At 41.4% G+C, this 27,796-nt stretch overlaps 2 protein-coding genes across 2 annotated transcripts; both read left to right on the forward strand.

Annotated features, from left to right (window-relative positions):
- Window positions 1-1,975: 1,975 nt before the first annotated feature.
- LOC311173661 (interferon alpha-6-like) lies at window positions 1,976-8,234 on the forward strand (the record flags this gene model as incomplete). The annotated part of the gene is made up of 2 exons (XM_084237766.1): window positions 1,976-2,045; window positions 7,648-8,234. The coding sequence occupies 2 exons, from the start codon at window positions 1,976-1,978 to the stop codon at window positions 8,232-8,234; spliced, it is 657 nt and encodes a 218-aa protein (XP_084093892.1).
- Window positions 8,235-23,678: 15,444 nt separating this feature from the next.
- IFNB1 (interferon beta 1) lies at window positions 23,679-24,236 on the forward strand (the record flags this gene model as incomplete). The annotated part of the gene is made up of 1 exon (XM_084237767.1): window positions 23,679-24,236. One exon carries the CDS (start codon window positions 23,679-23,681, stop codon window positions 24,234-24,236), a length of 558 nt encoding a protein of 185 aa, XP_084093893.1.
- Window positions 24,237-27,796: the final 3,560 nt, after the last annotated feature.

A 27,796-nucleotide genomic window follows, 5' to 3' on the forward strand; every position in this document is an offset into this window, starting at 1 on the left:
GGTTGTTTCCATGTCTTGGTTATTGTGAATAATGCTACAGTGAACATGGCATTGAGAGCATTCTTATGTGAAACTGGCATCTTTCAAAATTCAAGTACATTACAGTGGAAAAATAGAATACTTACTAGTATATACTGGTTTATGTACCTCCAGTGCAAGTTGGGGGAAAAGGCAAACACTATGTTGGTATCATTATAAAAGTACTTTTGACCTCGTGGGTCACTGAAAGTGTCTTGTGGACCTCCAAAGTCCCACTGACCACACTTTGAGAATTGCTAACTTAATGAATTTCTTTCTTTCTTTTTTAAAGATTTATTTTTATTTTTATGCATACAAGAGCTGGGGTACAGGCCAGAGAGGCGGGGTGGGGGAGGGTGAGAGGATTCACAAGAGACAGAGTGGGGAACAGAACAGGCAGACTGACGGAAATACACTGCTGAGGGGAGCAGTGGGCCAGGCAGGAGAGGTCTGCTTTGCCATGTGAGTAGCTCCCTGGCCGGGGATCAAACTTGTACTGCAGTGGCTATGGTTAGCTTCATAGTTGTGTCTTAACCCCTTGCGCCACCAGGGAGGCCCCTAATGAATTTCTTAATGACCTGCTCTGGCCAAGTCACTCTCCAACTTTAAATCCTAAATTAACTTTCCTGGCTTTTAAGGTAAAGTCCAACCTCTTTATAATAGTCTGTCTCTTGGCCTCTTTTCATGTCTCCAGTCTCACTACATGCTGTTCTCCACCCAGCAGTGCAGTCCGCTGCTCTAGTCTTCTTCATTATTGTAAATGTACCAGCTCTCTCCGGATAGTTTTCCTATGAAGTTTTTGTCACCCTGGGAAACTTTGCCCTTCACACAATACTTCAGAAACTCTTATTCATCCTTCAAGTTTCAGACTTCGTATTACCTCGATGGGGAAGACTGAAAGTAGTTTAAATGCCATTGCATCTTTTCCTTCTCTGTGTAGCTCAGACCCCAAATGCAAATACCTAATTACTGATAACAACTTCTCCAATGGCCATGTCCTTTGCTCTATTGTTAAGCTCAGGAAGGGCAGGGACTACACATCTCACTCTTAAGGCTCAATCCCCAAAGTCAATGAATGAATGAATGAATGAGCTGGACCACACAGTAATATCTTCAGTTTGCAGAATTAAGCCTTGGAGGAAGAATTTATTTTTGAAAGAAAGACATCTTAAAAATAAATATAATGTGTAACAAGGTACCATTTTTATTAAAAAATATATAAACATAGTTTATGTAAAAATAGAGCATTAAATGCAAATAAAAATAACTGCAAATAAAAATTAACAGATAAATATTTTATAACATGAGGTTCAGCCACAGTACACAAGTTACATTTCCTACAATTCTGTAGACAGTTGGACTGAACAATTAGGTGTCTGAATTAGGATATTAGTCACTGAGAATCAAGTTCCTTCTTTCAAACTGAGTTTTCTGATAGATAAGCTTGTTAGTGAGGAAAAAGCATCTCCTGATTTCCACTCTGACCACCACCCAGGCACAGTCACTGTATTTCTTCTCTTGAAGGTAGCGATGGATTCTCTGGAAGTAGTTCTTCACAGCTAGGATGGGGCCTTCAATGCCCAAGGCCGAGTCTTCCTCTCCCATCTCCTGCAGCAAGCAGGTGTCCAGGGCTTGCAGCTACCAGTAGAGTCCATTGAGCAGCTGGTCCAGGAGGGTCGTGTTCCAGGCAGCAAAGGAGTGCTCCGAGAAGAACAGGTGGACGGTCTGCCGGAGCATCTCCTGCAAGATGGACATGGCCTGGGCCTTCTGGAACAGGCTGCCATCCAGCTGCTCCTTGGGGAGTTGGAAATTGGCCCTGTTCTTCAGACAGAAAAGAGGAGAGATTGTCCCCATTTGCTCCACTCTGAAGATCTCCTGCTTTTCCAAGTTAAGGGTCTTTGCTAAGTCCAGGTCACAACTGAAGGAGTAGATGGGACTGGAGATCATCACCAGCACCATGAGTGAAGAGACCAAAAAAGCCATTGGTAAATTCCAAGAAGATGCTCTGTTGGTTGAGATGGGAGATTGTGAGTTTTGTAAAGATTCTCTAAAGAATCTGTGGGCTTATTGTCTAGCACCATATTTCATTTTCTGGATTTCCCTCAATCTTGCACTTTCCCATTTTGAGCTTTCATTTCTCTTCAGGAACTGAAAGTGTTTCTACTCTCTTTATTTTTTAATTTAAAAAAGATTTATTTATTTATGCATACAAGAATTGGGGTGCAGGCCAGAGGTTTGCGGGGGAAGAGAGGATTCACCAGAGACAGATTGGGGAACAGAACAGGCAGACTGACTGAAATACACGGCTGAGGCAAACAGTGGGTGAGACAGGAGAGGTCTGCCGCACCATGTGGGTTAGTTCCCTGGTCAGTAGGGGATAGAACTCATTTGTGCTGCAGTGGTTGCACATAGCTTCACAGAGTGCTGTGCTTAACGGTTTGTGCCACCAGGGAGGCCCTGTTTCTACTCTTTCTGTGAAAATGAAATTTTTTTCTTAAAAAAATTATTAGCGGGCCTCCCCCGTGGTGCAGCGGTTGAGCGCTGGGTTGCAAAGCTGCCCGCGGCCTCTGGGGATCCGGTTCGAAGCCTGGCTGCTCCCCGGCCACCTGAGGAGGGTCCCACATGGCACGCAGACTCTCCTGCGGCCTGTTGCTCCCCTCAGCAGTGTACTTCAGTCCTTCTGCCTGCTCTGGCTCTGGTGAATTCTCTCATCCTCCCGCGCTTCTGACTGTACCCAGTGCTTGTATAAATAAATAAATTTTTTAAAAAAGGTAGTAATGTTTAAAAAAAAAATTATTAGCCCCAATTCAATGTAGAGTTTATCGGCTCAGTGAAAAACAACTTAGATCTAATAACAGAGCTGATAAGAAAACTTTACCAGGCTTCTTTTTAAAATCTTTCTCCCTTTCTAGATTACCCCCTTAGAAGTATTGAGCAGGTACTTGATCTTTTTTTTTTAAGATTTATTTATTTATTTATACAAGAACCAGGGTACAGTCCAGATGTGCAGGAGGGTGAGAGGATTCACCAGAGACAGAGCGGGGTACAGAACAGGCAGACTGACGAAATACACTGCTGAGGGGAGCAGAGGGTGAGACGGGAGAGGTCTTCCGTGCCATGTGGGACGCTCGCTGGCTGGCTGGAATCGAACCGGTGCTGCAGAGGCTGCGGACAGCTTCACAGCGCAGCGCTCAACTGCCTGCACCATCAGGGGAGGCCCAGGTACCTGATCTTTATATGCTTGGATATCACCTTATTCTTTGCTGTAAAACAATTAGTTTGTCAATTTTTTTTCTCTCCATTGAGAAAATTACTGCACATTTACTATGTGCTAATCATTATGCCGCTCTCTGGCTGCGCAGAGATGATTGCACCTGCAGTCTTGCTCTCAAGAAGAGCCAAGCCAATGCTCACTGATGTCCAATGTATGTTGTCCAGACATTATGACAAGTACATCATTCAGTCTTCACTATAACCTGAAAAAATACATGATTATCATTTCCACATAACAGGAGAAAACTGAGGTGTCCTGGTCACACATCTGTGAAGGCTGGAGCTGTGGCATAAGTCCAGGATGCCCAGCCCTGAGTCCATTGTCCCAGGTACTAGGCTGGTCTGTCTTCTCCAACGGTGTTCTTCCTGTGTTTCCAGTTTAGTCATTTCCACTTTTCTTTTCAAAAAGCACTACTACTGTTGCAGCAGTTACAATGTGTCTTAGCGGCTTCATAGCAGATTCCTTGTCCTAATCCAGACCACTGTGCTAGCTCTGTCAAAGGAATGGCAAAAGTAACCCATTTTTTTCCTTTGCTATTTTTGCATAATTTTAAAATTATTACCTCTTCTTTAGTATTTGTGTTTTCACTTGATAAAGTTGTCCCAATGCTTCTTCAATCTTTTCTATTTCCACTTTGAGGTTTGTTGCGAAAAAAAAAAAAAAAAAGAAGTGAAAATGTACAGGAGAGTGTCTCCCTGGTGGCACAAGGGGTTAAGACGCAACCGATGAAGCTGTCCACAGCCTCTGCAGCACAAGTTCGATCCCTGGCCAGTCACAGAGCTACCCACATGGCACAGCAGACCTCTCCTGTCTCACCCACTGCTCCCCTCAGCAGTGAATTTCGGTCAGTCTGCCTGATCTCTTCCCCACTCTGTCTCTGGTGAATCCTCTCACTTCCCATACCTCTAGCCTGCACCCCAGCTCTTGTATGCACAAATAAATAAATCTTTTAAAAAAAGAAAAAAGAAAAGAATATGTACAGGAGGAAAGGAAGTAATAGATTTCCTGTATAATTTTCAAGATATCAGAACTTTCCTCTCTTATTTAAGATTCCTACAAAGTCAAAGTCCGCTGTTATGAAAAAAGGATGCAGAAAGTCAAATGGAAAGTAAATACTGAAAAGGAAAAGGAAAAAGTAACATCTTCTCTATCCAAATGGCAAAAATGTCACTTACCTAACTACATAAATCAGGGATGAAAAGCTCCGCAGAGTGACAGGTACCAGACTAGTCTGTGTGAGATTGTCGGTTCAACAGGTCCAGAAGAAAGTCAGCTGGCTCTTTAAGGCAGGCCGTTACCTAAGGAACTAGCTTTCAGCTCTGCAAAATCAGAGACTCTTGTTATTTATTTGTCTGTTACCTGTTTTTCACAATCCATGATGATGCTTCGACTCCAAGAATTTAGCCACACCAGTTCACATTCAAAAGGGATTGGATGGCCATCGTGTTAATGTGTGCGCGATCAGCTGTTACCTGAAAGCTAAGAGAATTCAGTCATTTGGACAGGGAATGCCCACCCATGTGAACACACACTCATATTCACATAAGAGATGAAGTTAGAAAAAAATGTTTATTAGTGAGTTGAAAATTAAAGAATGGAAAGCAGATTTCTTCATGACAATTCTCACCCAGTTTTTGTAGTTGGATTGGGTAGTTTGCTAACCAGTTGTGGAAATAGCTCACTGGTGTCCAATGTATGTTGTCCAGACTTTATGACAAGTACACCATTCAGTCTTCTCTACAACCCAAAAGAATACATATGATTATCATTTCCACATAAAAGAGAAAGCTGAGGTGTCTTGGTCACACATCTGTAAAGGTGGGCACTGTGGCATAAGTCCAGGATACCCGGCTCTGAGTCCATTGTCCCGGGCACTAGGCTGGTCTGTCTTCCAGTGGTGTTCTTCCAGTGTTTCCAGTTTAGTCGTTTCCAATTTCCTTTTCAAAAAGCACTAATTATTCATGCAATGGACATTCCAATACTCTTGAAAAGGAAACAGGTCCCTTGTTAAGTTCCAGCCTTTCAAATGATGTTGCTGTTACTCTCAATTGGATCTTTGCTCCCATATGAGATAAATTCAGAAATTATCCAGGAGGATAAAATACCGATTTAAATTTATTGGCTCTCTTGGGCCTCGCCTGGTGGTGCAGCGGTTGAGCGCTGGGTTGCGAAGCTGCCCGCAGCCTCTGCTGCACAGGTTCGATCCCTGGCCACCTACGAGGGTCCCACATGGCGCGCAGACCTCTCCTGCCACGCCCGCTGCTCCCCTCAGCAGTGTATTTCATCAGTCTGCCTATTCTGTTCCCCGCTCTGGCTCTGGTGAATTCTCTCACCCTCCTGCGCTTCTGACTGTACCCAGTGCTTGTATAAATAAATAAATCTTTTTAAAATAAATAAATAAATAAATAAATAAATAAATAAATAAATAAATAAATAAATTTATTGGCTCTCCTTGGTGAATTAAATCTTAGTGTTATCACCCCTGCGGCCTGAGTTCAATTCCCAGCCAGGGAGTTAACCCACATATGGCACAGCAGACCTCTCCTGTCTCACCCACTGCTCCCCTCAGCAGTGTATTTCAGTAGATCCACCTGTTCTGCTCCCAATTCTGTCTCTGGCGAATCCTCTCACCACCACCCCTGCCCCCACACCTCTGGCCTACACCCCAGTTCTTCTATGCATAAATAAATAAATAAATAAATAAATAAATTTATTCTTGCTATCTTTGTTTTCAAAGACTATCATTTTCTCCAAGTTCTAGGTCCACTCACCGTTTGGAATGTGTAGGCTTTTTTGGTACTTGACAAGGGACAGAGCCCTCAGGGTACTCGGGTGCTTCCTCTGTGACAGACACCTTGCTGGATACTTAGGGTAGTGCCTGATATTCTCACAAAGCTTATAGTCTAGGAGGATAGTCAGAAGTTAAACAAAGAATTAGATTGACTGCTTGATCACAAGTATATTAAGTGTAGCTGAAGAAGAATACTTCAGCCTAAAGAGGAGTTACATAGAGGTAGAATAGTATAGCGGTAAAGTACCACTTAAGTAAATCAATCATGGGTCTTACCAACTCTCAGAGTTGTTGGGTTTCCTCATTTGCAAAATACAAATAATTATAGTAATTATCTCATAAGGAAGCTGTGAAAATTAAATGAAATAATGTTTATAAAACACTTTGCTTAGAGCCTGTATATAATTAAAGATTGCTGCCATTAATATTATTAAATATAATCAGTATATTACCCATTCAGTGAAGACATGTCTTGATAGGCTTTGGGTACCACAGCAGCCCTATCCTCCAAACATCATTGATAGGCTATTGGTTGGCCATGGAGATCTATAGAAGTGAGGTTAGTGTATTATTGTTGAATGACCAAGGCAAAGTTTTAACTATGGAAGGTTCCACTTGGTAGAGAACAGAGACTCACACTCAGGCAAACTTGAATCTTCCAGGGAAAACCAGTATCTAGCAAAGTGCCTAGCAGACCATAAGTGCATCATAATTTTTTTTAGGAGGTGATGTCTGTCATACTGTTCTACAAGCAAGATCTTCAGTGAGTTTAAGACCAACTCAGATGATATCTTTAAGATATGTATACAGTTGATATATATATATATTCATTTTTGATTTGTGAAAGCATTTATTTACTTATTTTAATTAAATTTTCTTATTTATTTTTTATTAATTAATTAAAACGTTTTTCTTATATTGTTGTAGTCTCCATAGTTCTCCCAACACCATCTTTTAATAAGGGGGAAAAAATAAGAAAAATCAAAATCTTCTCTTTTATATACAATTATGTATTTCTGCTGACCTAGGCAGTCTGCATGAATGTTTCTCCCTTCTGGGCTTTTCTCTCCAAAGCAGCCTAGGTGGTATGAAAAATATGTAGAATATTGTGTAGATATTGCATGACCTTCATATTTTGTCCACCGCCACCTAGACACTCATGTCAAAAAAAGTACTGTTTTTCAAACTTTAAAACATTTTTATTGAAGTAACCTTTATAACATTTTATGGGCTTCAGGTGGGCAGCATTATATAGTTCACCATCTGTATATACCATGTTATGATCACTACCAAAGTTCAGTTTCCATTCACCACTATACAATTGACTTGCTTTACCTCATTTACCACCCCTATTTCCTTTTCCACTCTAGTAATTATCTTTTCATTCTCACAAGCTGAGTTTGTTTTGTACTGGATGCACATTTCATGTGGACACGGAACTCAAAAGTAGAAAGTAATCAGAAGGGTGACAGTGGAAAACCCCAGAAAATGAAAGTTTCTATATTCACTTTTAAAAGGCACTCACCACCCAAAGCCCCAGAACTTGCTGAGATTTCCCCTTCAGGCAGTCCTGCAGAATCCCCCAGCTTCCTAATGGTCTCCCCACTCTGTCTGCTGCTGGCTCTGGTGATGCTGTCCCACCGCCCTGCCAGCTCTCTGGACTGCGACCTGCCTCCAAGGCATGGCAGTCCAGAAACCTTCATACTTGTAAATCAGATGGGGAGACTCTCCCTACTGTCCTGTCTGGAGTTCAGGAAAGACTTCCAATTTCCTCAGACGCTGGTGGACGGGAGCCGGCTTGAGAAGACGCAAGCCCAGGTGGTGGTGCAGGAGATGCTCCAGGAGATCTTCAGCCTTTTCAGCACGAATGACTCTTTTGAAGCTTGGGATGAGACCGTCCTGGACAAATTCCTCATTGAACTTTATCAGCAGCTGGATGACCTGGAGAAATGTTTGGAGAAGGAATGGAAGGTGGGACTGTCAGCCCTGGGAAGCGAGGACACCACTTTGGCGGTGAAGCGCTACTTCCAGGGAATCCATCTGTATCTCAAAGAGAAAGAATACAGCAGCTGTGCCTGGGAGATCGTCAGGGTGGAAATCAGAAGGTGCTTGTTCTCCATTAACAAGCTGATAAGAAAACCCAGGAAATAAAGACATTGGGTGTCAAAACAGTTCACCTGGTCCACTGCATTGGTATTTTCTAAGATTCAGAGTGCAGTCTTCATGTCTGTCTTTAGGCCAGATGAAAAATAAGTAACAGCAAGTATATAGGATTATCATGAAATTCTATTACATGTTGTAACTTGTCATCGGGCATTTAGAACAGAGAAAGGCACAATCCATTTGCTATAGTGAAAAAGCTTTTGTAATTTTTACTTATGTAAATTACCAGAAATATTTTTGCATTCATAGTATTTAAATATTTATTGTTTATGAAGACATTTGGTTACTATTACATTTTGTATTACTATTACTCATGTTTAAGTTATGGGAAATAAAGACTAATTTTTTAAAAAAAATTATTTTTATTTTTGATTGTGTTTATTGGGGTAACTTTAATTTACAACACTATATGTTTTAGCGGTAAGGGTGGTTCAAGCCTCTCAAGTATGTTACCAGACCATGCCAGAGCACTACTACTCGCTGAGTAGTATTTCACTGTATTTATCTTTATCTTCTTTATCCACTCATCTGATGTTGGCACACAGGTTGTTTCCAAACTTAGCTTTTGTAAATAGTGCTGCAATGAACTATGTTCATATATTCCTTTGAATTTGTGTTTCTGTATTCTTTCGGTAGATGCCTTGAAGTGGGATTGCTGGATCATATGGTAGCTCTATTTTCAATGTTTTGAGAAACCTTCACACTAATCCACAGAGGCTGAACTAAGTCTACATTCTTATCAACAGTGCACTAAGTTTCCTTTTCCTTCACATCCTTGCCAACACTTCATGAGAAATAATTTTTAAAAATTGATTTGGCTTGCATATTTTTTGAGATACCTAGACTAGTCAAATCCATAGATATAGAATGCTGGTTGCTGTGGCCTTGGGGTGGGGGTGGAGAATGTGGAGTTATTTTTTAATGGTTAGAGACTTCAGTTTTGAAAGATGAAAAGACTTAGAGGTGAGTTATATAATACTATGATACACTTAAAAACAGTTAAGGTGACAAATTTTAGGCCTGTGTATTTTCCCACAATTAATATTAAAATTTTTACTAAAGATTTGCATACATATTTAAGAATCATAGCATCATGGGTAAGGGTATGGGATTTGTTTAGAATCTGAATCATTTAAATTCCAACTTTAACCAATTAACTGTATGACCTTGGGAAATGTACTTAAGCTTTTGAGTAGGTTTCCTTTTCTTCTCTATAAAATGAAAAGAATAATACCTCTTTTGCAGGACTGTTAAATTGATTAAATGAGATAATGTATGAGCTATAGGACAATTCTTCGTTCTTAAAATTGTTATTATTAGAATTGAGAAAAGTCACTTGAATTTATCAAACAGTTCTTTGTTTTTATTTGTCAGTCAGGATATCTTGAGTAATGTAAATAAAGATTAATGGGTAGACTGAGTCCTGTTTGGTAGTGAGAAAGATGTAGTTAGTATTAGGAAAGATACTTCATCACACAAAATACAGGAAAAATGTCTAACCATGGGCCTCATGGAAACTTCTCAGATTGTTGTTGTCTCATTCTCTCCTTGCTCTAACTTACTGTTGCTTCTTTCCGGTAACACTTGTGTAGGGTAAATGGTTTTCAGGCTTTTCTGCCCTCAGACCATTAGGATTGCCCTGCCTGATGGGACACCTGCAGTTGTTACATTGTTGTATTGTTTACCTCTGTGGGCCATAGGAGGAATATTGGGATATTGTCAGAGAGAAGCAGAAGCAGAAGAGGCAGAAGAGAAAAGGAGAGAAAAAAGGCAGAGCAGCCCAGAGTGAAGACTTGCGGTGGGCTTGGCAGCCTACTGGCCTCCTGGCCCCCCAGCACCACTGCCTGCCGTGTACCTGGTTGCTGCACTACATGTAAGAACTCTCCTGCACTGTTGGTGGGAGTGCCAACTGGTCCAACCACTATGGAGAGCTGTGTGGAGATTTCTGGACCTACTAAACATAGAGCTTCCATATGATCCAGCAATTCCACTCCTAGGTATTTACCCAAAGGACACAGAAACATCAATTCCAAAGAGCACCTGCACCCCTATGTTTATAGCAGCACTGTTTACAATAGCTAAGCTTTGGAAACAACCCAAATGCCCAAAAATAGATGACTGGATCAAGAAGATGTGGTCCATATACACCATGGAATATTACTCAGCATTCAAAAAAGATAAACACATGCAATTTGCAGCAACATGGATGGCGCTGGAAGGGATCATGCTCAGCGAAATAAGCCAGAAAAAGAAAAATATCGGATGGTCTCACTCATAACAGGAATCTAGAAAACTTAAATAAGGGACCAGGAAAAAGAATAACTATAAGAAAGAAAATATCAAAATCAAACAAACAACTATGAGCAAGAGACACTCTATGGGGGGTGGGGAGGGGAGGGATTGGGGTCAAAATAAGGGGATTGCAATTGTATGGGGAATATAAAAATAAAATTTATTTAAAAAATTAAAAAATAAAAAAAGCAAAATTGTTGACAAACGGAATATATATATATATATATTTATTTAAAAAAAAAAAAAGCCTGAGAAAGCCACTGAAGGCTCCAGGACTCCTCCTTTAAACCTTCTGCCTGGTCAGAAAACCTGCTCTGTGGCATTCCTGGCATTACAACTTGTTAAGCCTCATGATGTTGCCTCATGATGTTAAGCCTCATGATGTTGCCTCATGATGTTGCCTCATGATGTTTGTAAATATTTCATTTGCAAAATTCACGTCAGGGCCTCCCTGGTGGTGCAAGGGGTTAAGAAGCAACCTATGAAGCTAGCTGCAGCCGCTGTAGCACAAGTTCGATCCCAGGCCAGGGAGTTACCCACATGGCACAGCAGACCTCTCCTGACTGGCCTGCTGCTCCCCTCAGCAGTGTATTTCAGTCAATCTACATGTTCTGTTTCCCACTGTAAGAGCAGGACAGGACACAGTGCAGGTTTTCTGATCCCATGCAGACCGGGTAAAGGAGGAGTCAGAGTCCTCAGTAGTTTTGCAGATTTTTTATTTGGGGTTCACCAGGCATATGGCAGGCAGGGGTGCTGGCTGGGGGGCTGGGAGGCTGGCAGGCCTCCCAGCCCCCAGCAAGTCTTCACTCTATCTGGGCTCTCTGGCGTTCTCTGCTTCTGCTTCGGCTTTTCTTTCAGGTTCTACTGCTGCTGCTGGTGCTGCTACTGCTGCTGCTGGTGCTGCTACTGCTGCTGCTGGTGCTGCTGCTGCTGCTACTAGCGTCCCCCCGTGACGCCGCCCTTAAAAGCACAGTCTTAGCTCAGCTGAATCCCATCTACCTATGCCCACACCCTATTCCAGGTGCCCGCCATCAGGCATGCATTCAGGACAAGGATCCATCATCTATCCTGATGGCGGAAGGGCAGAAAAGCCTGATATTTTCTTTACCCTACACCCACTCTGTCTCTGGTGAATCCTCTCACCTCCCCCACACTTCTGGCCTGTACCCCAGTTCTTGTATGCATAGATAAATAAATCTCTAAAAAAAAAACCAACAAAAAACAAAATCTACATCATAAGGAGAAAAATATTCATGTACTCTTGGCCCCTCCCTTGTGCCCTATAAAAACCAGAATAATCTGGTTATGTTGGCCCATTGGGGTTGAGGATGAAAATGCACAGCTAAAGCTACTCATAGAAAAAGTCTTGATCAGCTGTCCAGAAAGAGACAAGAAGAGCAAGGGTAGCTGGGGTTTGCAGAGAGACAGATAAGGGAGATGTGTGGCTCAGTAGCTGCCGTGATGAGTGTGACTTTAACTAAAGGGGATTTCTTTCATTAATTTATATTTACAAAATACATATGAATATACCACTATTGTTAAATATTCAAACAATTCATGCAAGTCCATCCTGACTTCTTAGATGATCTACCTCAATCCCAAACTGCAAATAACTTAATCCTCCTTCTGGACGTTTTCCTATATATTAGCAAATTTATATATACAGAAATACCTAGTGTGTTACATAAGTATTATTCCATACATAGCATTCTTATTTTTTTTTCTTTTATAGAGGCATGTTTTATTTATTTATTTGTTTGTTTGTTCGTTTGTTTCGTTTATACATGCACTGGGTACAGTCAGAAGCGCGGGAGGGTGAGAGAATTCACCAGAGCCAGAGCAGGGAGCAGAGCAGGCAGAAGGACCGAAGGACACTGCTGAGGGGAGCAGCGGGCGGCAGGAGAGGTCTACGCGCCATGTGGGACCCTCCTCTGGTGGCCGGGGAGCAGCCGGGGATCGAACCGGCGCTGCAGAGGCTGCAGGCAGCTTCGCAACCCAGCGCTCAACCTCTGTGCCACCGGGGAGGCCCAGCATTCTTATTTTTTTACTTAACAACAGGTCTTGGAGATTTTTCTCTACTAGTACATAAAAATCTACTGTATTCCTTAAAATTAAAAAATTAAAATTTCATATGCATTTTATGTTAATGTAAAAATGCAATGCATTCCTAACTTCAACAAGATTTCCAAGCTGGACTATAGATATATCAAGAAGAACAATTTACAAGAAAATCTGAGAAAGGAAGAAATGCACAGATGAACTTGATTTATCAAATATCAAATTATTCCTAAGGCTATGGAAATTAAAAACAAATACTATTATAACAATAGAAAAATCATTTTGATAAGTAAGAACGTCCTATCAAATTTCTCTACTGATTTTGCCAGCCAGGTTATATTAACCTTGTAAAGTGAATTGATGAGCTTCCCACCCCTTTCCATGCTCTGTTAAAGCAGGAACTGGATATTTCTTACTGAACAGTTTTGGGATAAAACTTCCCACTGTGTTATCTCTTCAAGGCACTTCCATGAAGAACTGTATTGCACTTTCAAGACTTTTGATGATAGACTTCTCGTTCCTTTTGAGAATACCATGCTGAAGAGGCTAAGAAGTAGCAGGGAGACTCTCAACTTGTCTAAAACTCTCAACTTGTCATACAAATTATGTTCTATTTTGCATTTTATTTTAGCTCCTTGTTCACACTTAGCATTGTGTTCAGCAATGTGTTTGTGGCTTTATATCATGTGCTTGAATATCTTGTCAAGGGAATTTAACTAAATGAAGTCTCAGCAAATTGTGCTGAGAAACCTTATTATTTGACAGAAGCTCTTCAAAGTACATATTCTTAGTATAACATTTATTCAGGAAATAATACTTAAGTTCCTGCCGTGGACTGAACACTATGGGGAGACAAAGTTCAGACTAAAATGTCTATTCTTGGGCCTCCCTGGTGGCTCAGTGGTTCAGTGCTGGACTGCGAAGCTGCCCACAGCCTCTGCAGCGTCAGTTTGATCCCCCGCTGCAGGCGAGGGTCCCACATTGCATGCAGACCTCTCCTGCCATGCCCGCTGCTCCCCTCAGCAGTGTATTTCGTCAGTCTGCCTGTTGTGCTCCCTGCTCTAGCTCTGGTGAATTCTCTTACCCTCCTGTGCTTCTGACCGTACCCAGTGCTTGTATAAACAAATAAATAAATCTTTAAAAAAAAATAAAAAGTCTATTCTTCTGAAAGATAGAAAAATATAAATCAGCAATTTCAGAACAGAATAAGAAGTGTTTGAATGGAAGTGCTATACTACAAAGAGCCAAAGGGATTGGGAGTGGGGGTGAAGTTGACTGTTAGGCACACTGAGCTCAGCCAAGACTGAGGGCAGAAGGGTTTGACAACTTGCTCTTAGTTTCCTTTTCACTTGTTGCATCATCTTTTATTTTTTTTTTTCCTCATAGATGAAATAAAATGAAATTTAGTTGTAAGTTTGAACTATGTAGAGGGTTTTGCTGTGGCTGTTTCACTTTTAATAAGACCGAGAAACCACTACAGAGACAAGACACTGACAGAAAACAGACAATAAAACTTGCTCACATGTTAGTCAAACGAGGGGAGATGATGCAAATACAACAGCAGCTGCTGTGCATGTGTTGCCTATTTAATTCTCTTCTCATCCCTAGGCCTGGCACAGTCCATGCCTGAGAGTCATGCGAGAAACAAGCCTAGCTCAGGTGCCGGGGGTCTGAAGGGAGAAGTAAAATCCAGGTCTGGTGCAGACTGGAATCTGTATCTAAAAAGGGGCCATTCTAGATTCCTTGAGAATGAGTGGTATCGATTTATAATAACATTAATCTTTTCCCTTGTCTAGCAACAGTGGAGTTCTGGCATTAGAGAGTGGGACAGTCCTTGGGTGTCCCTGGGATGTCAATCTGTGGAGGGTATGGGAGAGGGTATGTATAGGACCCTCTGGCTGTCCGTAGGAATTGGAGGAAGGATGCAGTTCACAAGCCTTAGACAGGGCCCCCAGGAAAGTGGCCTTATCTCACTGGCATCCTCATGTGATTGGGAAAGAAACTGAGGAACACGTCAAAGTCCTGTGATGAGCCAGGATGTGGGAAAAGAAAAGGAAGTGAGAAAAATTTGAAACACAGGTTTTCGCAGCAAATTCTGTCTTTCACAACAAATTCGAGACCTAAAGGTAGATTGGTACTTTACGTTTGTGGTTCTAGAGAAACCCTTGCCTGGGCTGAAAGAATCAGCCTGGGTGGTGAGTGAGGGGGAGAGTTAGGCAGCAGGTGGAAGAATAGGGAAGACAGATGCTTCCCTCACCATGAACCCAGGCTTCCTCCATTATGACTCTGAAGTTTCATAGCAACTCTAGATTGCTGAGCAAACTACGTTCCTTCTCCAGTGAAGTTAGGGCTTTGGGTGAGAGTGCCACTCATGTTATCATTAGGTAGTATTTTGAACCAACTGCCTTCTTTTCTATTGAAATTTATTCTCATTGCTTCCCATTGTCATCTTTCTTCAAAAGTCTTTATTCCAAGTGTAATCTAATACTGCAGTAGCCTCCCAGGGTCAGGAAAAAAATCACATTTCCTATTCTGTGGCTCAAATGAGACAAGGGAAAAGATTAATGTTATTATAAATCCATACCACTCATCCTCAATTAACTACCCAAATAGTTACTTGTAAGTATTATCAATATCAGCAGTTCTCAAGTGTTTGGTCTTAGGGCAAACTGATACTTTTATAAGTGATCCCAAAACATTGTATTTATATGGGTTCTATTTCTTGATATTGATCATGTTAGAAATTAAACTGAAATGTTTTATTCTTGCATGCAATGCATTTTTTTATCTAAAAATCTGAAAAATCGGGCCTCCCCGTTGAGCGCTGGGTTGCGAAGCTGCCCGCAGCCTCTGCAGCGCCGGTTCAATCCCCGGCTGCTCCCCGGCCACCGGAGGAGGGTCCCACATGGCGCGCAGGGTCTCTCCTGCCGCCCGCTGCTCCCCTCAGCAGTGTACTTCGGTCCTTCTGCCTGTTCTGCTCCCCGCTCTGGCTCTGGTGAATTCTCTCACCCTCCCGCACTTCTGACTGTACCCAGTGCTTGTATAAATAAATAAATAAATCTTTAAAAAATAAAATAAAAAATAAAAATCTGAAAAATCAATGAAAACACTTTTAAACTTAGTGTTTAGAGTCGGGCAGATACAAAAAATAACTTTCGTGTGTGTGTGTGTGTGTGTGTGTGTGTAAAAATGGAACTGTAATGGAAAGTAAGTCTCATTTGAAAGTAAACATATATATATTTATATATATTTTACATCATTGTTCATTTTTAAACAATGTTTGCTTTTTCCCCCCTCAGGTGTAGTCCCCATAGAGTGTCCTTCACCAATGCACCCGTGCACCATCACCTCAGTCCCCTGTGCTCCTCCCTCCCTCCCTCTGATCCCTCTCCTGCCTCCTCCCCTGCAGGATGTCTCTGGTTTATAATTGTCTGCTTGTTTTTGTTTTGTTTTATTGTGTTTTGTTTTGTATTGTTATTATTTTTCCCCTAATGTCTTTCTTGGGGAAAATATACTTACTTAGGGTAATGTCTTACCCTATAGTCCTCCTATAAGTGAACCATCCAATAAAAATATCAGGTTCTTTTTCCTTCTGACTTATTTCACTGAGCATAATTCCTCCTAGCTCCATCCATGTTGCTGTGAATGGCATTAGTTTATCTTTTTTGCAAAATTAAAAATATATAATGAGAAAAACCATTTCATTCATAATTGTAACAATAACAACGCATAAAAGACATTGGAATTAGTTTCAAAAAGACTGTGGAAGCCAACAGTAAGTCTTCACCAAAAGACATTTTAAATATAGCCTAATAAAATGACAAGACTTGCCATTTTTCTTTATGAAGTATTTCTTCATGAAGTATTAATAAATATTTGCTTAAAAGGAAAAGATAGTGCCTCCCTGATGGCGCAAGGGGTTAAGTACTGCACTATGAAGCAATCCACAGCCTCTGCAGCATGAATTCGATCCCCAGCTGGCCAGGGAGCTACCCACATGGAGAGGCAGACCTCTCCTGTCTCGCTGGCTGCTCTCCTCAGCAGTGTATTTCAGTCAGTCTTCCTGTTCTGTTCCCTGCTCTGTCTCTGGCGAATCCTCTCACCTCCCCGCATCTCTGGCCTGTTCCCCAGCTCTTGTATGTATAAATAAAATAAATCTTAAAAAAAATAAAAAAGGAAAGAGAAAACCAAACTAAAACAAACCCTAGATATCTGACTGTAGAACTGACGCTTCCAGAAAGGGAGGGTGGGTTCGGGAGCTCGGGGCAAAGGGGGTCTCAATGGACTATGGTGGAGGATTATTGGTGCTTTGGTTGTGGGTTGATGTGAAACATTATATTTGTAGAGGTGTGAACTTATATCCCTAAAATATATAGAGCATTGTAAATCAACATTTTATCTCAATAGACATTTTAAAAGTTAAATAATCAGGAAGGAAAAAAATGTAAGAAGTCTAGGGGAGAGTGGAGGGGCAAGTGGGAGGGGCACAATGGATTACAGTGGTGGATTATGGGTGCAGTAACATACATCTGAAGAAATGTGAGCCTATACCTCTAAATCATGCAAGTATTGTAAGCCAACATTATCTCAATTAAAAATGATACTATAAAAAGTTTTGGAGAAAATTGAGTATTTGTTAAATATTTACTCAATAAATGAATGTTTCTCGGGAGGAGCTTCCTACTATAGTCTGAGTTCCCTACTGGATGATGCATAATACCTTTAAATGTCTCTTGTTCACTTCCAAAAACAGCAAGTGGGAAACATGGCTAAATCCTCACTGGTGATCAAGGTGAAAAAAAAAAAAATCAGTCTCAATTTAAGGGGAAGAATTATGTAATATATTTACTGTTTTCTGGCTATCTGATATGAATAAAAAAATTAATTAGATTTGAATTTTGAAGACTAAGACAAAGATGACCTTGCCTTAACTGTGCTACTTAAAAAATTAAAATCCAGGGCCTCCCTGGTGGCGCAGCGGTTGAGCGCTGGGTTGCAAAGCTGCCCGCAGCCTCTGCAGTGCCAGTTCGATCCCCGGCTGCTCCCCAGCCACCGGAGGAGGGTCCCACATGGCGCGCAGACCTCTCCTGCACCCGCTGCTCCCCTCAGCAGTGTACTTCGGTCCTTCTGCCTGCTCTGCTCCCCGCTCTGGCTCTCACCCTCCTGCACTTCTGACTGTACCCAGTGCTTGTATAAATAAATAAATTTAAAAAAATTTAAATGAAAAAAAATTAAAATCCAGACTTTATTCAGATTTCCTTTGTTTTTACTGAATGTTCTTTTCCCCCCCCGACAATCAGTCAGAATGCCACATTACCTTGAAGTGTCATGTCTCCCTTGTAGTCCTCTTGGTTGTGACAATTTCTCAGTGGTAGATTTTTTTATGTTATTGTCAAAGTGCCATTTCTAAAATATCATTTTCTGATGTTTTGTTGCTGGTATGAAAAGAGGTGACTGATTTTTATTATGGATCTTGTATTCAGTGTCCTTGCTAAATTTACTTTTTAAATTCTAAATCAATTCTATAGGTTGATTTAGAATTTATATTTTATTGGTACACAATCACATTGGTACACAATCACAATCACATTGGTACACAATCACATCATCTGTAGAAGATAATGAAATATCTGTGACAGTCAACAAGAGATTTGAACAGATCCCTCACAAAGAAAATATCCAAATAACTAATAAACATATGAGAGTGTGCTGATCCTTATTAACATCAGGAAATATAAATTAAAGCTGTGCGATATCACCATAGGATGGCTACAGATAAAAAGGCTGGCAATATTAAGTGCAGGCAAGAGTATGATAGAGGGCCTCCCCGGTGGCGCAGCGGTTGAGCGCTGGGTTGCGAAGCTGCCCGCAGCCTCTGCAGCGCCGGTTCGATTCCCGGCTGCTCCCCGGCCACCAGAGGAGGGTCCCACATGGTGCGCAGACCTCTCCTGCCGCCCGCTGCTCCCCTCAGCAGTGTACTTCGGTCCTTCTGCCTGCTCTGCTCCCCGCTCTGGCTCTGGTGAATTCTCTCACCCTCCCGCGCTTCTGACTGTACCCAGTGCATGTATAAACAAAACAAACGAACAAACAAACAAATAAATAAATAAAACATGCCTCTATAAAAAAAAAAAAAAAAGAGTATGATAGAACTGTTAACTCATATATTGATAACAAGAATATAAATCAGAAGAGATATTTGGGAAATAGTTGATGTTACTAAACCCCAACTTGTGCATTATCTATGGCCCAGTCCTTCATCCTGGGGCTGTATCTAGTAGAAATACTGTAAAAATGTGCATACTAGGGTTTTCATGGCAGAATTAATCAAGAAAAAGCTCCCAAATGCTCATCAGTAATGGAAAGATAAAACACCGTAATGCTGTTTCTAAATAGATAGGCCACTCTAATACAAATTAATGAGCTAAAACTACACACCGACATACATTAATCTAATACACATATTATTGAGTAAAATAAACCATTTATGTAAAGTTCAGAAACAGGCAGAATATAGGGTTTTAAAAGGCAGTTCTGATGTTGGGGGAGAAGAAGGAATAAGGGAGAGATTTCTGTTCTGTTGTTAAATTAGGTTTTCACTCAGTTTGTGGTTAAAAAGTGTGCAGAAGTTTTTTGGTTTCTAGAATCAGTCTTGCCTGCATAGATAGTTATATTTAAAAAGAAGAGGAAGAAACTCTTCCTGTCTGGGAGGGTTATAGCAAAGTAGTTCTAAATTCAGATGATGATTTCACATGGCTAGCAACATCATTCAAGTTTTACTTTCTACATTATCAGTTAGTCTCTCAAAAAAAATCTCATTGATGGGAAGAGCTTCTCTCTACCGCAGAAGTTTTGTAGCAGAGGATGTATTGAGCACAATCCCAAAAAAGGTGACATGAAAATGTCTTCTAATAACAGGGCCTCTCTGGTGGCACAGGCAGCTGAGCGTAGCGCTGTGAAGCTGTCCGCAGCCTCTGCAGCATGGGTTCGATCCCTGCCAGCCAGGGAGATACCCACATGGCACGGCAGACCTCTCCTATCTCTCCTGCTGCTCCCCTCAGCAGGGTATTTCAGTTGGTCTGCCTGTTCTGTTCCCCACTCTTTCACTGGTGAATCCTCTCACCCTCCCGCACATCTGGCCTGTACCCCAGTTCTTGTATACATAAATATCTTAAAAATAAAATAAAAAAGAAAATGTCTTTTAATAACAAAGAAAAGGGCCCACGTATTCATCCTTGCAATGCATTGAACTAGTCTAAGAAATAGAGTTTACTAGTTGAGATAAGGTTACATGAACTTTCCTGGTTATTGTAATAAAACTCTAATAAAGAGTTTTATCATTAACTAGACTATATCAGAACCTTTCAGAATTTACTGAGGCCCCCCCCACATTCACCTGCTGTTGCACTGGACAAAAGTTCTCACAGTTTCAGTCCTGCTATTATCAAATTGTTCTTAATGGCTTTTCAGGAAATACCTCCTGGTAATTTGGGGGACATTTTTGGGTGCAATTCTTTCCTCTACTTTCTCCCCCCTTGCATGCTTTGTGGCAAATGTCGATTTTCCCTCATCTACTTGTATTTTGTGGTTCATGTCCCCCAGTGTTATGTTAAATGGAGTTTTGGTTTGGCATGCCGTTTCTGCTTTCACGTGAGGACTTCAGGAAATTCAAAACTCTGTTGCCACCAGTGCCATCTTCCTGAATCTCATCTCTATATTTTGAATTTTTGTTGCATCTTTTCATCACTTAACACTCTTCGCTCATTAACTGAAATACACTTTCAGTTTCTTTCTCACTCTCCCAATTTAGAAGGAAAGGTAATTTGTTTCCTTTCTACCCCATTTAGGAGGCATTGCATCAGCATAGTTCATGCACAAGCAGTATTTTAGGAATATTTCAGATCTCACCAATAAATTATCTCTCCTGGGGAGAGCCACTGCATATGGTCAACAAAGATGGAAGGATATAAATGGAAGGATATTTGGGATATATGTTGAGCATATTGTAAAGATCATAAGACAGGAAATTTATTTTTTTATTTAAATTTTTTTATTTGTATATATTTTACATCATTGTTCTTTTTTTAAAAAAAAGATTTATTTATTTATGCATACAAAAGCTGGGGCACAGGCCAGAGATGGGGGGTGGGTGTGAGAGGATCCACCAGAGACAGACTGGAGAACAGAACAGGCAGACTGACTGAAATACACTGCTGAGGGGGAGCAGCGGGCGAGTCAGGAGAGGTCTGCTGTGCCATATGGGTTGCTCCCTGGCCGAGGATCGAACTCATGCTACAGAAGCTGTGGATTGCTTCACAGTGTGGTGTTTAACCCCTTGCGCCACCAGGGAGGCCATCATTTTTCATTTTTGAACAATGTTTCCTCCCCCACTCAGGTGTAGTCCCCATAGAATTTCCTTCCCCAATGCACCTGTGCACCATCACCTCAGTCCCCTGTGCTCCTCCCTCCCTCCCTCTGATCCCTCTCCCTCCTCCTCCCCTGCAGGATGTCTCTGGTTTATAATTGTCTGTTTTTGTTTTGTTTTGTTGTGTTTTGTACTGTTATTATTTTTCCCCTGATGTCTTATTTGGTTCCCCTATATTCCTGCTATAAGTGAAACCATCCGATATTTTTCTTGTTCCTTCTGACTTATTTCTCTGAGCATAATAACACAGGAAATTTATTGTTGATGAGAGCTTGGGTGGCTCTAGGTTTTAAATGCGTATTTATCCAGATACTTCCAGCCTTTACATCCATTTGATACAACAGAAGCAATATCCCTGCACATCAAGAGTATTGAAATCATTATAACCTGTAGAACTGATGCAGCTATCTGTAAAATGATGGAGAATTTCTTTAAGCACTTGAATCTGGTGTTGTCAGGAAATAAAATTTTACATAAAACAAATTCATCCTTCTCTACCATTATCCCACTTGAATAAAGTAATAATAAATCCTCTGCCAGACATATCCATTCTGCTCTCCCTCCATTACTTATTGCTTACTATAGACAGTGTCCTTTTTTCTTAAACTTAATCAAATTATTTCCTGCTACCTAAAAACCTTCCCAAGATATCTACTGCTCTTAGGATAAGGAAAAAGTTCTTTTTTTTTTTTTAAACTATTTTTTTCTTAAAGGAGAACTCTTTTTGTTTGTTTATTTATTTATACAAGCACTGGGTACAGTCAGAAGCACGGGAGGGTGAGAGAATTCACCAGAGCCAGAGCAGAGAGCAGAGCAGGCAGAAGGACCGAAGTACACGGAGGGGAGCAGTGGGTGGCAGGGGAGGTCTGGAGCAGTGGGTGGCAGGGGAGGTCTGCGCGCCATGTGGGACCCTCCTCCGGTGGCCGGGGAGCAGCCGGAGATCGAACCGGTGCTGCAGAGGCTGCGGGCAGCTTCGCAACCCAGCGCTCAACCCCTGCGCCACCTGGGATGCCCCAAGAAAAAGTTCTTAACATGGCCTCACAAGCATTGCTACATGACTCTCTCTGCCCTCTGGCCTCATCTCAGACTCTTCTCTGACTAGTCAAGGTTACAATGGCTTTCCATGCAGCCCTTTGCCTTGGTCAGATGTCCTTCCACCTCAGGGCCTTTGCACATGCAACCCCAGCTGGCTTTTCTCTGATTTCAGTCCCAGTGTCATCTCAGGCAGTACTCTCCAATCTTTTCTACTGCATTATGTCCCCATGTCATCGGAAACCCCAGCAATGAGATGCTCTCTTCATGATACTTTGGCACAGGTGCATGGTGCTTCGGTGTATTTCTTTGATTCATATTTTTCTCTCCTGCTTAACTGTATGGTCCATGAGAGTGAGGATTACTATCTGCAGCTGTTCATGTTACAGTTTCTTAGACACAGTAGGGATTCAGTAAATTCAAGTTGAAAGATAATGCTGGATTTTCTGAAACAGCAATTTATTACTTGAAAATAATTATTATACTTATTTTTGTATTGAAAATTTTAAAAATGTATCACATGTCTCCTTTTCTATATAAGTAGGCTATAAAAGTCATAATATGATTTTTCACTGATTGTTCTCTTAGAAAAACCAGTTATTACACTCTGAACAAAAAAAAAAAATGACCTAAAAAATATTGAGATAGGATCATTGTCTAAATAGTAACACCCCCTGATTGCTTTATTTTTTTCTCCCATTTTTCCCTTTAGATCTCTCTCTAATTTACAATATCTATTTGCATGAGAATGGAAAATCAAATTTTGATTAGTTAGAAGTATGTACAAAATAAGAATATATTAGTTACATAGGCCCCCCAAGAAGTAACCATGAGCTTTTGTGCATGGCTCATGTAACATTCATTCTGTCTGCTTAGAGCTTTAGTTCTCAGTGACATTGTGAATGGTTGGGTTTGCTAGATAAAGAAAACTCCCATTGGGTCTTCCCCCGTGGCCCAGTGGTTGAGCTCTGGGTTGTGAAGTTGTCCGTAGCCTCTGCAGCGCCAGTTCGATCCCCAGTCGCCAGTGAGGGTCCCACATGGTGCGCAGACCTTTCCTGCCATGCCCACTGCTCCCCTCAGCTGTGTATTTCGTCAGTCTGCCTGTTCTGTTCCCCATTCTGGCTCTAGTGAATTCTCTCACCCTCTCACACTTCTGACTGTACTCAGTGCTTGTATAAATAAATAAATAAATCTTAAAAAAAAGTTTTTTTAAAAAAAGAAAACTACCATATAAACAAAGACCAAAAGGAAAAACAATCTTAAGAGAATCAAAGAACCCTATAATGATGCAGTTTTAAATGTTTCAGCTTACAGTTGTTCTTTAGCACCAAATCACCAAAATTTTGCAAAACAAAAAATGTTAATCCTTACATTTTTGTTTCTCTTTTTTCCTAATACAAAAACATAATAGGAGCTCAAAGAAAAAAATTGCATTCCAAAATAATGAAAGAAATGACATAGGAAAACAGAAAGGGGGAACTGAAAGTGGGAAAGTCCTGTCAAATAGAAAGAACAGGGGACCTACCCATATAAATAGCCCACAGCCATGGGGAAAAGACACTCACTCTGGAAGCCTTTGTTGTGCCACCTCAGGTGTAGCAGAAGGCACTGTTCTTCTTATTGTCACCATGGCCAACAGGTGCATCCTGGTTGTTCTCCTGGTGTGCTTTTGCACCACAGCTCTTTCCAAAGGCTACAACTTGCTTCGATTCCAACAAAGAAGCAGGAATTTGGCAAATCAGAGGATCCTGGGCCAGTTGAATGCATCTAGCACTGATTGCCTCCAGCAAAGGATGAACAGCACCCTCCCTAAGGAGGTGATGAATCCACCGCGGCTCCAGAAGGAAGATGCTATATTTGTCACCTATGAGATGCTTCAGCAGATCTTTGGGATCTTCGGCAGAAATCACACCAGTACTGGCTGGAATGAGATCATCATTGAGAAACTCCTTATGAACATTTATGGGCAGATGATGCAGCTGGAGCCCATCCTGGACGAAATAGCGGAGGAGGACAAGTTCACCTGGGCAAATAAGACCATCCTGAAACTGAAGAAATACTACTTCAGTCTTGTGTGTTACCTGCAGGACAATGAGTGCAGCAGCTGTGCCTGGGTGATCGTCAAAAGAGAAATCTTCAGGAACATTTTCTTCCTTAATAGACTTACAGATTACCTTCCAAACTGAAGATTGCCCAGCCTGATGCTCAGGGAATTGACAATGCTGCTGATGATTTTGGACTTTCTTCAGCTAGCAGGGGTTCCTAATGTGACTGTTGTGAATGGATTGCATTGGAAAGGAAGGCTAAAAACTTTACATTTTTTAAAATTTATTTTTGTATTACATTATTTATTTATATATTTTTACCTTCCAGGTAAATGGAAGAATAAATTATTTATGAAACAAAGCTCGACCTGGCAGTTTTAATTTCAACTTGATTTATGTACCACCCATGTTAAAAACTGCAGAGTACCTATTAGATATTCTTTATTAAATGTGCTTGAAAAGTTGTCGTCTTTCTGGTCCTTCCTTTTAAGGAATTTAAAATCCAAGGACCCATGTGATCGCTGCAAGGGTAGAGCTGAGAAGGGGATCTGAGGCTTATAGGGGAATAAATGTGACCTGAGTAGAATTAAAATGGAAGAAGATGTAGGCAGGTGGCTGTGGAGCTAGAACCAGGATTTCCCACTTGTGCTGCTGTGTCCCCGGCTCTGACTCTAAAGTTAGAATTGGACTGACTTCAAGGTAGCCAGGGGAATCTTTGCTCTTGTCTTCATCCTAAACTCCTCACTGTTATGTGCAGAATACTAAGCTTCCCACTCCACTCATGAAGGATTTCTAAATATTTATGTGTGCCCCAGGCCTGAAAGTGAGAAGTCCCAGGCCCTTGTGTAGCAGCCCCTGTCTTGTACATCCCAGCTGGGATGCCAGGGTAGCTGGGGTCTCTGTCTGCTTCCAGGACATAGACACCAGAGGGAGAAAGAGCTCTGCTTTATACCCCTGCCAGCTTATTAGTGTTTCTCCCCATTTTCCCAGAAAACTAAAACTGTTTCTGGTTTATTCATACAGAAGTGTTGGACTATCCTATTGGCTTTTCCTGCTTCTCTGCCTCTCTAAAACCATAGACTCTTGAAAGCCAAATATAAGACAGGGACAGCAGATTTAAGTTCAGTTTCATGTCAAGTCCAGATTTCCTGTATAACTTGGAAGCATGAGTGAAAGGCAGATTCAGATCGGGGAGAGAGGGCACCAAATTTTCCAGGGTTTATACAGGAAGAATACAATTTCCTAGGCGTTCTTTGGGCATGGGCCAGCAGTACCGGGTTTGCCTTTGCACTGAGCCCTTTGGGAAACCGGATTGTGACCATTGCTTTCCTGAGCAGCTGCCTCTCAGGCACTGTGCTGGGCTCTTACTTCCTTCCTCCTCACAAGCACTCCTCAGGTAGGTCCAACTGCCTTTTTACTATTTACTTCCAGGAACTCTCTAATAGATTAATAACTGCCCCAAGGTCACAAAGCCAGTGAGTGGAGGTTAAAAAAGAGGAAGTGGAAAGGGAAGTATCATTGAAGACTTTCTCTCTAGACCTTTTCTCCTGCACAGTACAGAAGTCTGGGTTGTCTCTAGGAGATTCACTTCCAAGAGAAGAAATGTGTCAGTCCAGTTTCAGAGAAGACATGGCTGCTGTGTATCGAGCACGGGGCTCCCTCTTCTGACTCAAGCAGGTAACACACCAGCTCTCCCACCTAGAAGGGCCATCCTGGGGGCTGGTTCCAAGCCAGTCAAGGATTTCCATCAAGACCTAAGGAGCTCTCAAAACTCAGTAACAATGAAAGAACCCAATAAAATACGGACAAAAGACTCGAACATAAACTTCACCAAAGAAGATACCCAGATGGCTAATAGGACAGCAAAAGATGATCGCCATCATTCGCCATGAAGGAAATAGATCAAAACTTGAATGAGATAGCACTGCATGTTGCTTAGAATGTCTAAAATTAGAAAGACTGACCACACCGAGCCTTGGCAAAGATGTGGAGCAACTGGAACTCTCCTGCACTGCTGGTGGAAATAATACATGGTCCAAGCACTTTGGAAAACCACTTTTCAATTCTTAAGACAGGTAAACATACACCTGCCATAAGAGCCAGTCATTTCACCCAGTTATTTTCCCAAGAGAGAGAAAGCTCATGGGCCAACTTGTATATGGAGGTTGGTAGGACTTGGTAGGAGAATATTTGCTGGTAGTACTTTCAAACTGGAAAGACTCTAATGTCCATTAAAGTAACTACAACAGGGCCTCCCTGGTGGTGCAAGAGGTTAAGTCTCAGCACTATCATGCTATCCCCATCACTGTGGCATGAGTTTGATACCTGGCCAGGGAGCTAACACACATGGCATATATGTTTAAATTATATCTCTGGGGCCTCCCTGGTGGTGCAAGGGGTAAAGACACAACCTATGAAGGTATCTGCAGCCACTGCAGCACGAGTTTGATACACAGCCAGCCAGGGAGCTACCCACATGGTGCAGCAGACGTCTCCTGACTTGTCTGCTGCTCCCCTCAGCAGTGTATTTCAATCACTCCGCCTGTTCAGTTCTCCACTCTGTCTCTAGTGAATCCTTTTCACCCCCACCCCCACACCTCTGGCCTGCACCACAGTTCTTGTATGCATAAATAAATAAATCTTAAAAAAAATAAGCACATTTCCATAATTCAAATATTTGCAATAATAGCATAATGCAACACAACACTAATAGCTCCATTTTTAAAGGACATGTGTTCTGTAAGGGATCCTTCATGGTTATAAACATAAACCATCGTATTTAATCTTTCTGAGAACACTTGGAGGAAAGTATTTCTATCTCAGTTCAGTAAGGATAAGTAATTTGCCCATGTCCATAGTTGGTGAACAGTAGAGTCATATTTGCAACCCGAGAACTTGTTCTGAACTACCCGTAATTATCTACTACCTCCTTGTGTGTTATTTTTATCCAACTACCTACCACTTTTATTGAGATGTAGGGAACAAGAAGTTGTCTGCAGCCCAGGGGCTCTTGCTGGCTTTGCTCCAAGTGCCCCTGAGGATCTTCTGTTGAAGGAGCTGCTCTCATGCAAGCAGTTCCTCTCCCTTTCACCATCATCCAGAAAAGGACACTCTAACTTTCTCTGGAGAGATTAGGAGGAAATTCCCATCCACTCCCTTGCCAGATTCTACAGTGAATATTTTCTCTTGAATTTTTTGGAGGTAACTTTCTGCGTCATGAGTCATAGTTTTCCCTGGCAAGGCTGCATTTCCTTCTCTCAGCCACTGTGCATTGTACACGTTCAAGAGAGACGGTACTGTGTGCAGTTTCCTTTTCAAGTCTGGCACCAGCTGCTTTCGTTATCTCATAAGAATGTTCAAGTACAAAAATGTCCTGCAGTGTTTAATGGAAACACCCAAAATATTTTTCTTTTTCCTTTTACTTTTTAATTTCTTCGTCTTTCCCTTTTTATGACAACCCAGAAGAAAAACAAATAGTTTTCAAACAGAAAATGGCTTACTAATTCACAAAGGCATGAATAGGAAGTGTATGAATTTTAAAGTCCAAATATATGTCTTAAAAGTTCACTGTGCTATAGTGGAAGAAGACCAGGACATGGAGTTACACAGTTCTGAGAGTTCTGCCATTGTCTAACTGTTTGATCTTGGGCAAGTTATGTAAACTGAAGATAAGCAGACTTTGAGCTCTTCAAAATTGCTGT

This window comes from Talpa europaea, assembly GCF_964194135.1.
Source record: "Talpa europaea genome assembly, chromosome: 7".
Taxonomy (NCBI): Eukaryota; Metazoa; Chordata; class Mammalia; order Eulipotyphla; family Talpidae; genus Talpa; species Talpa europaea.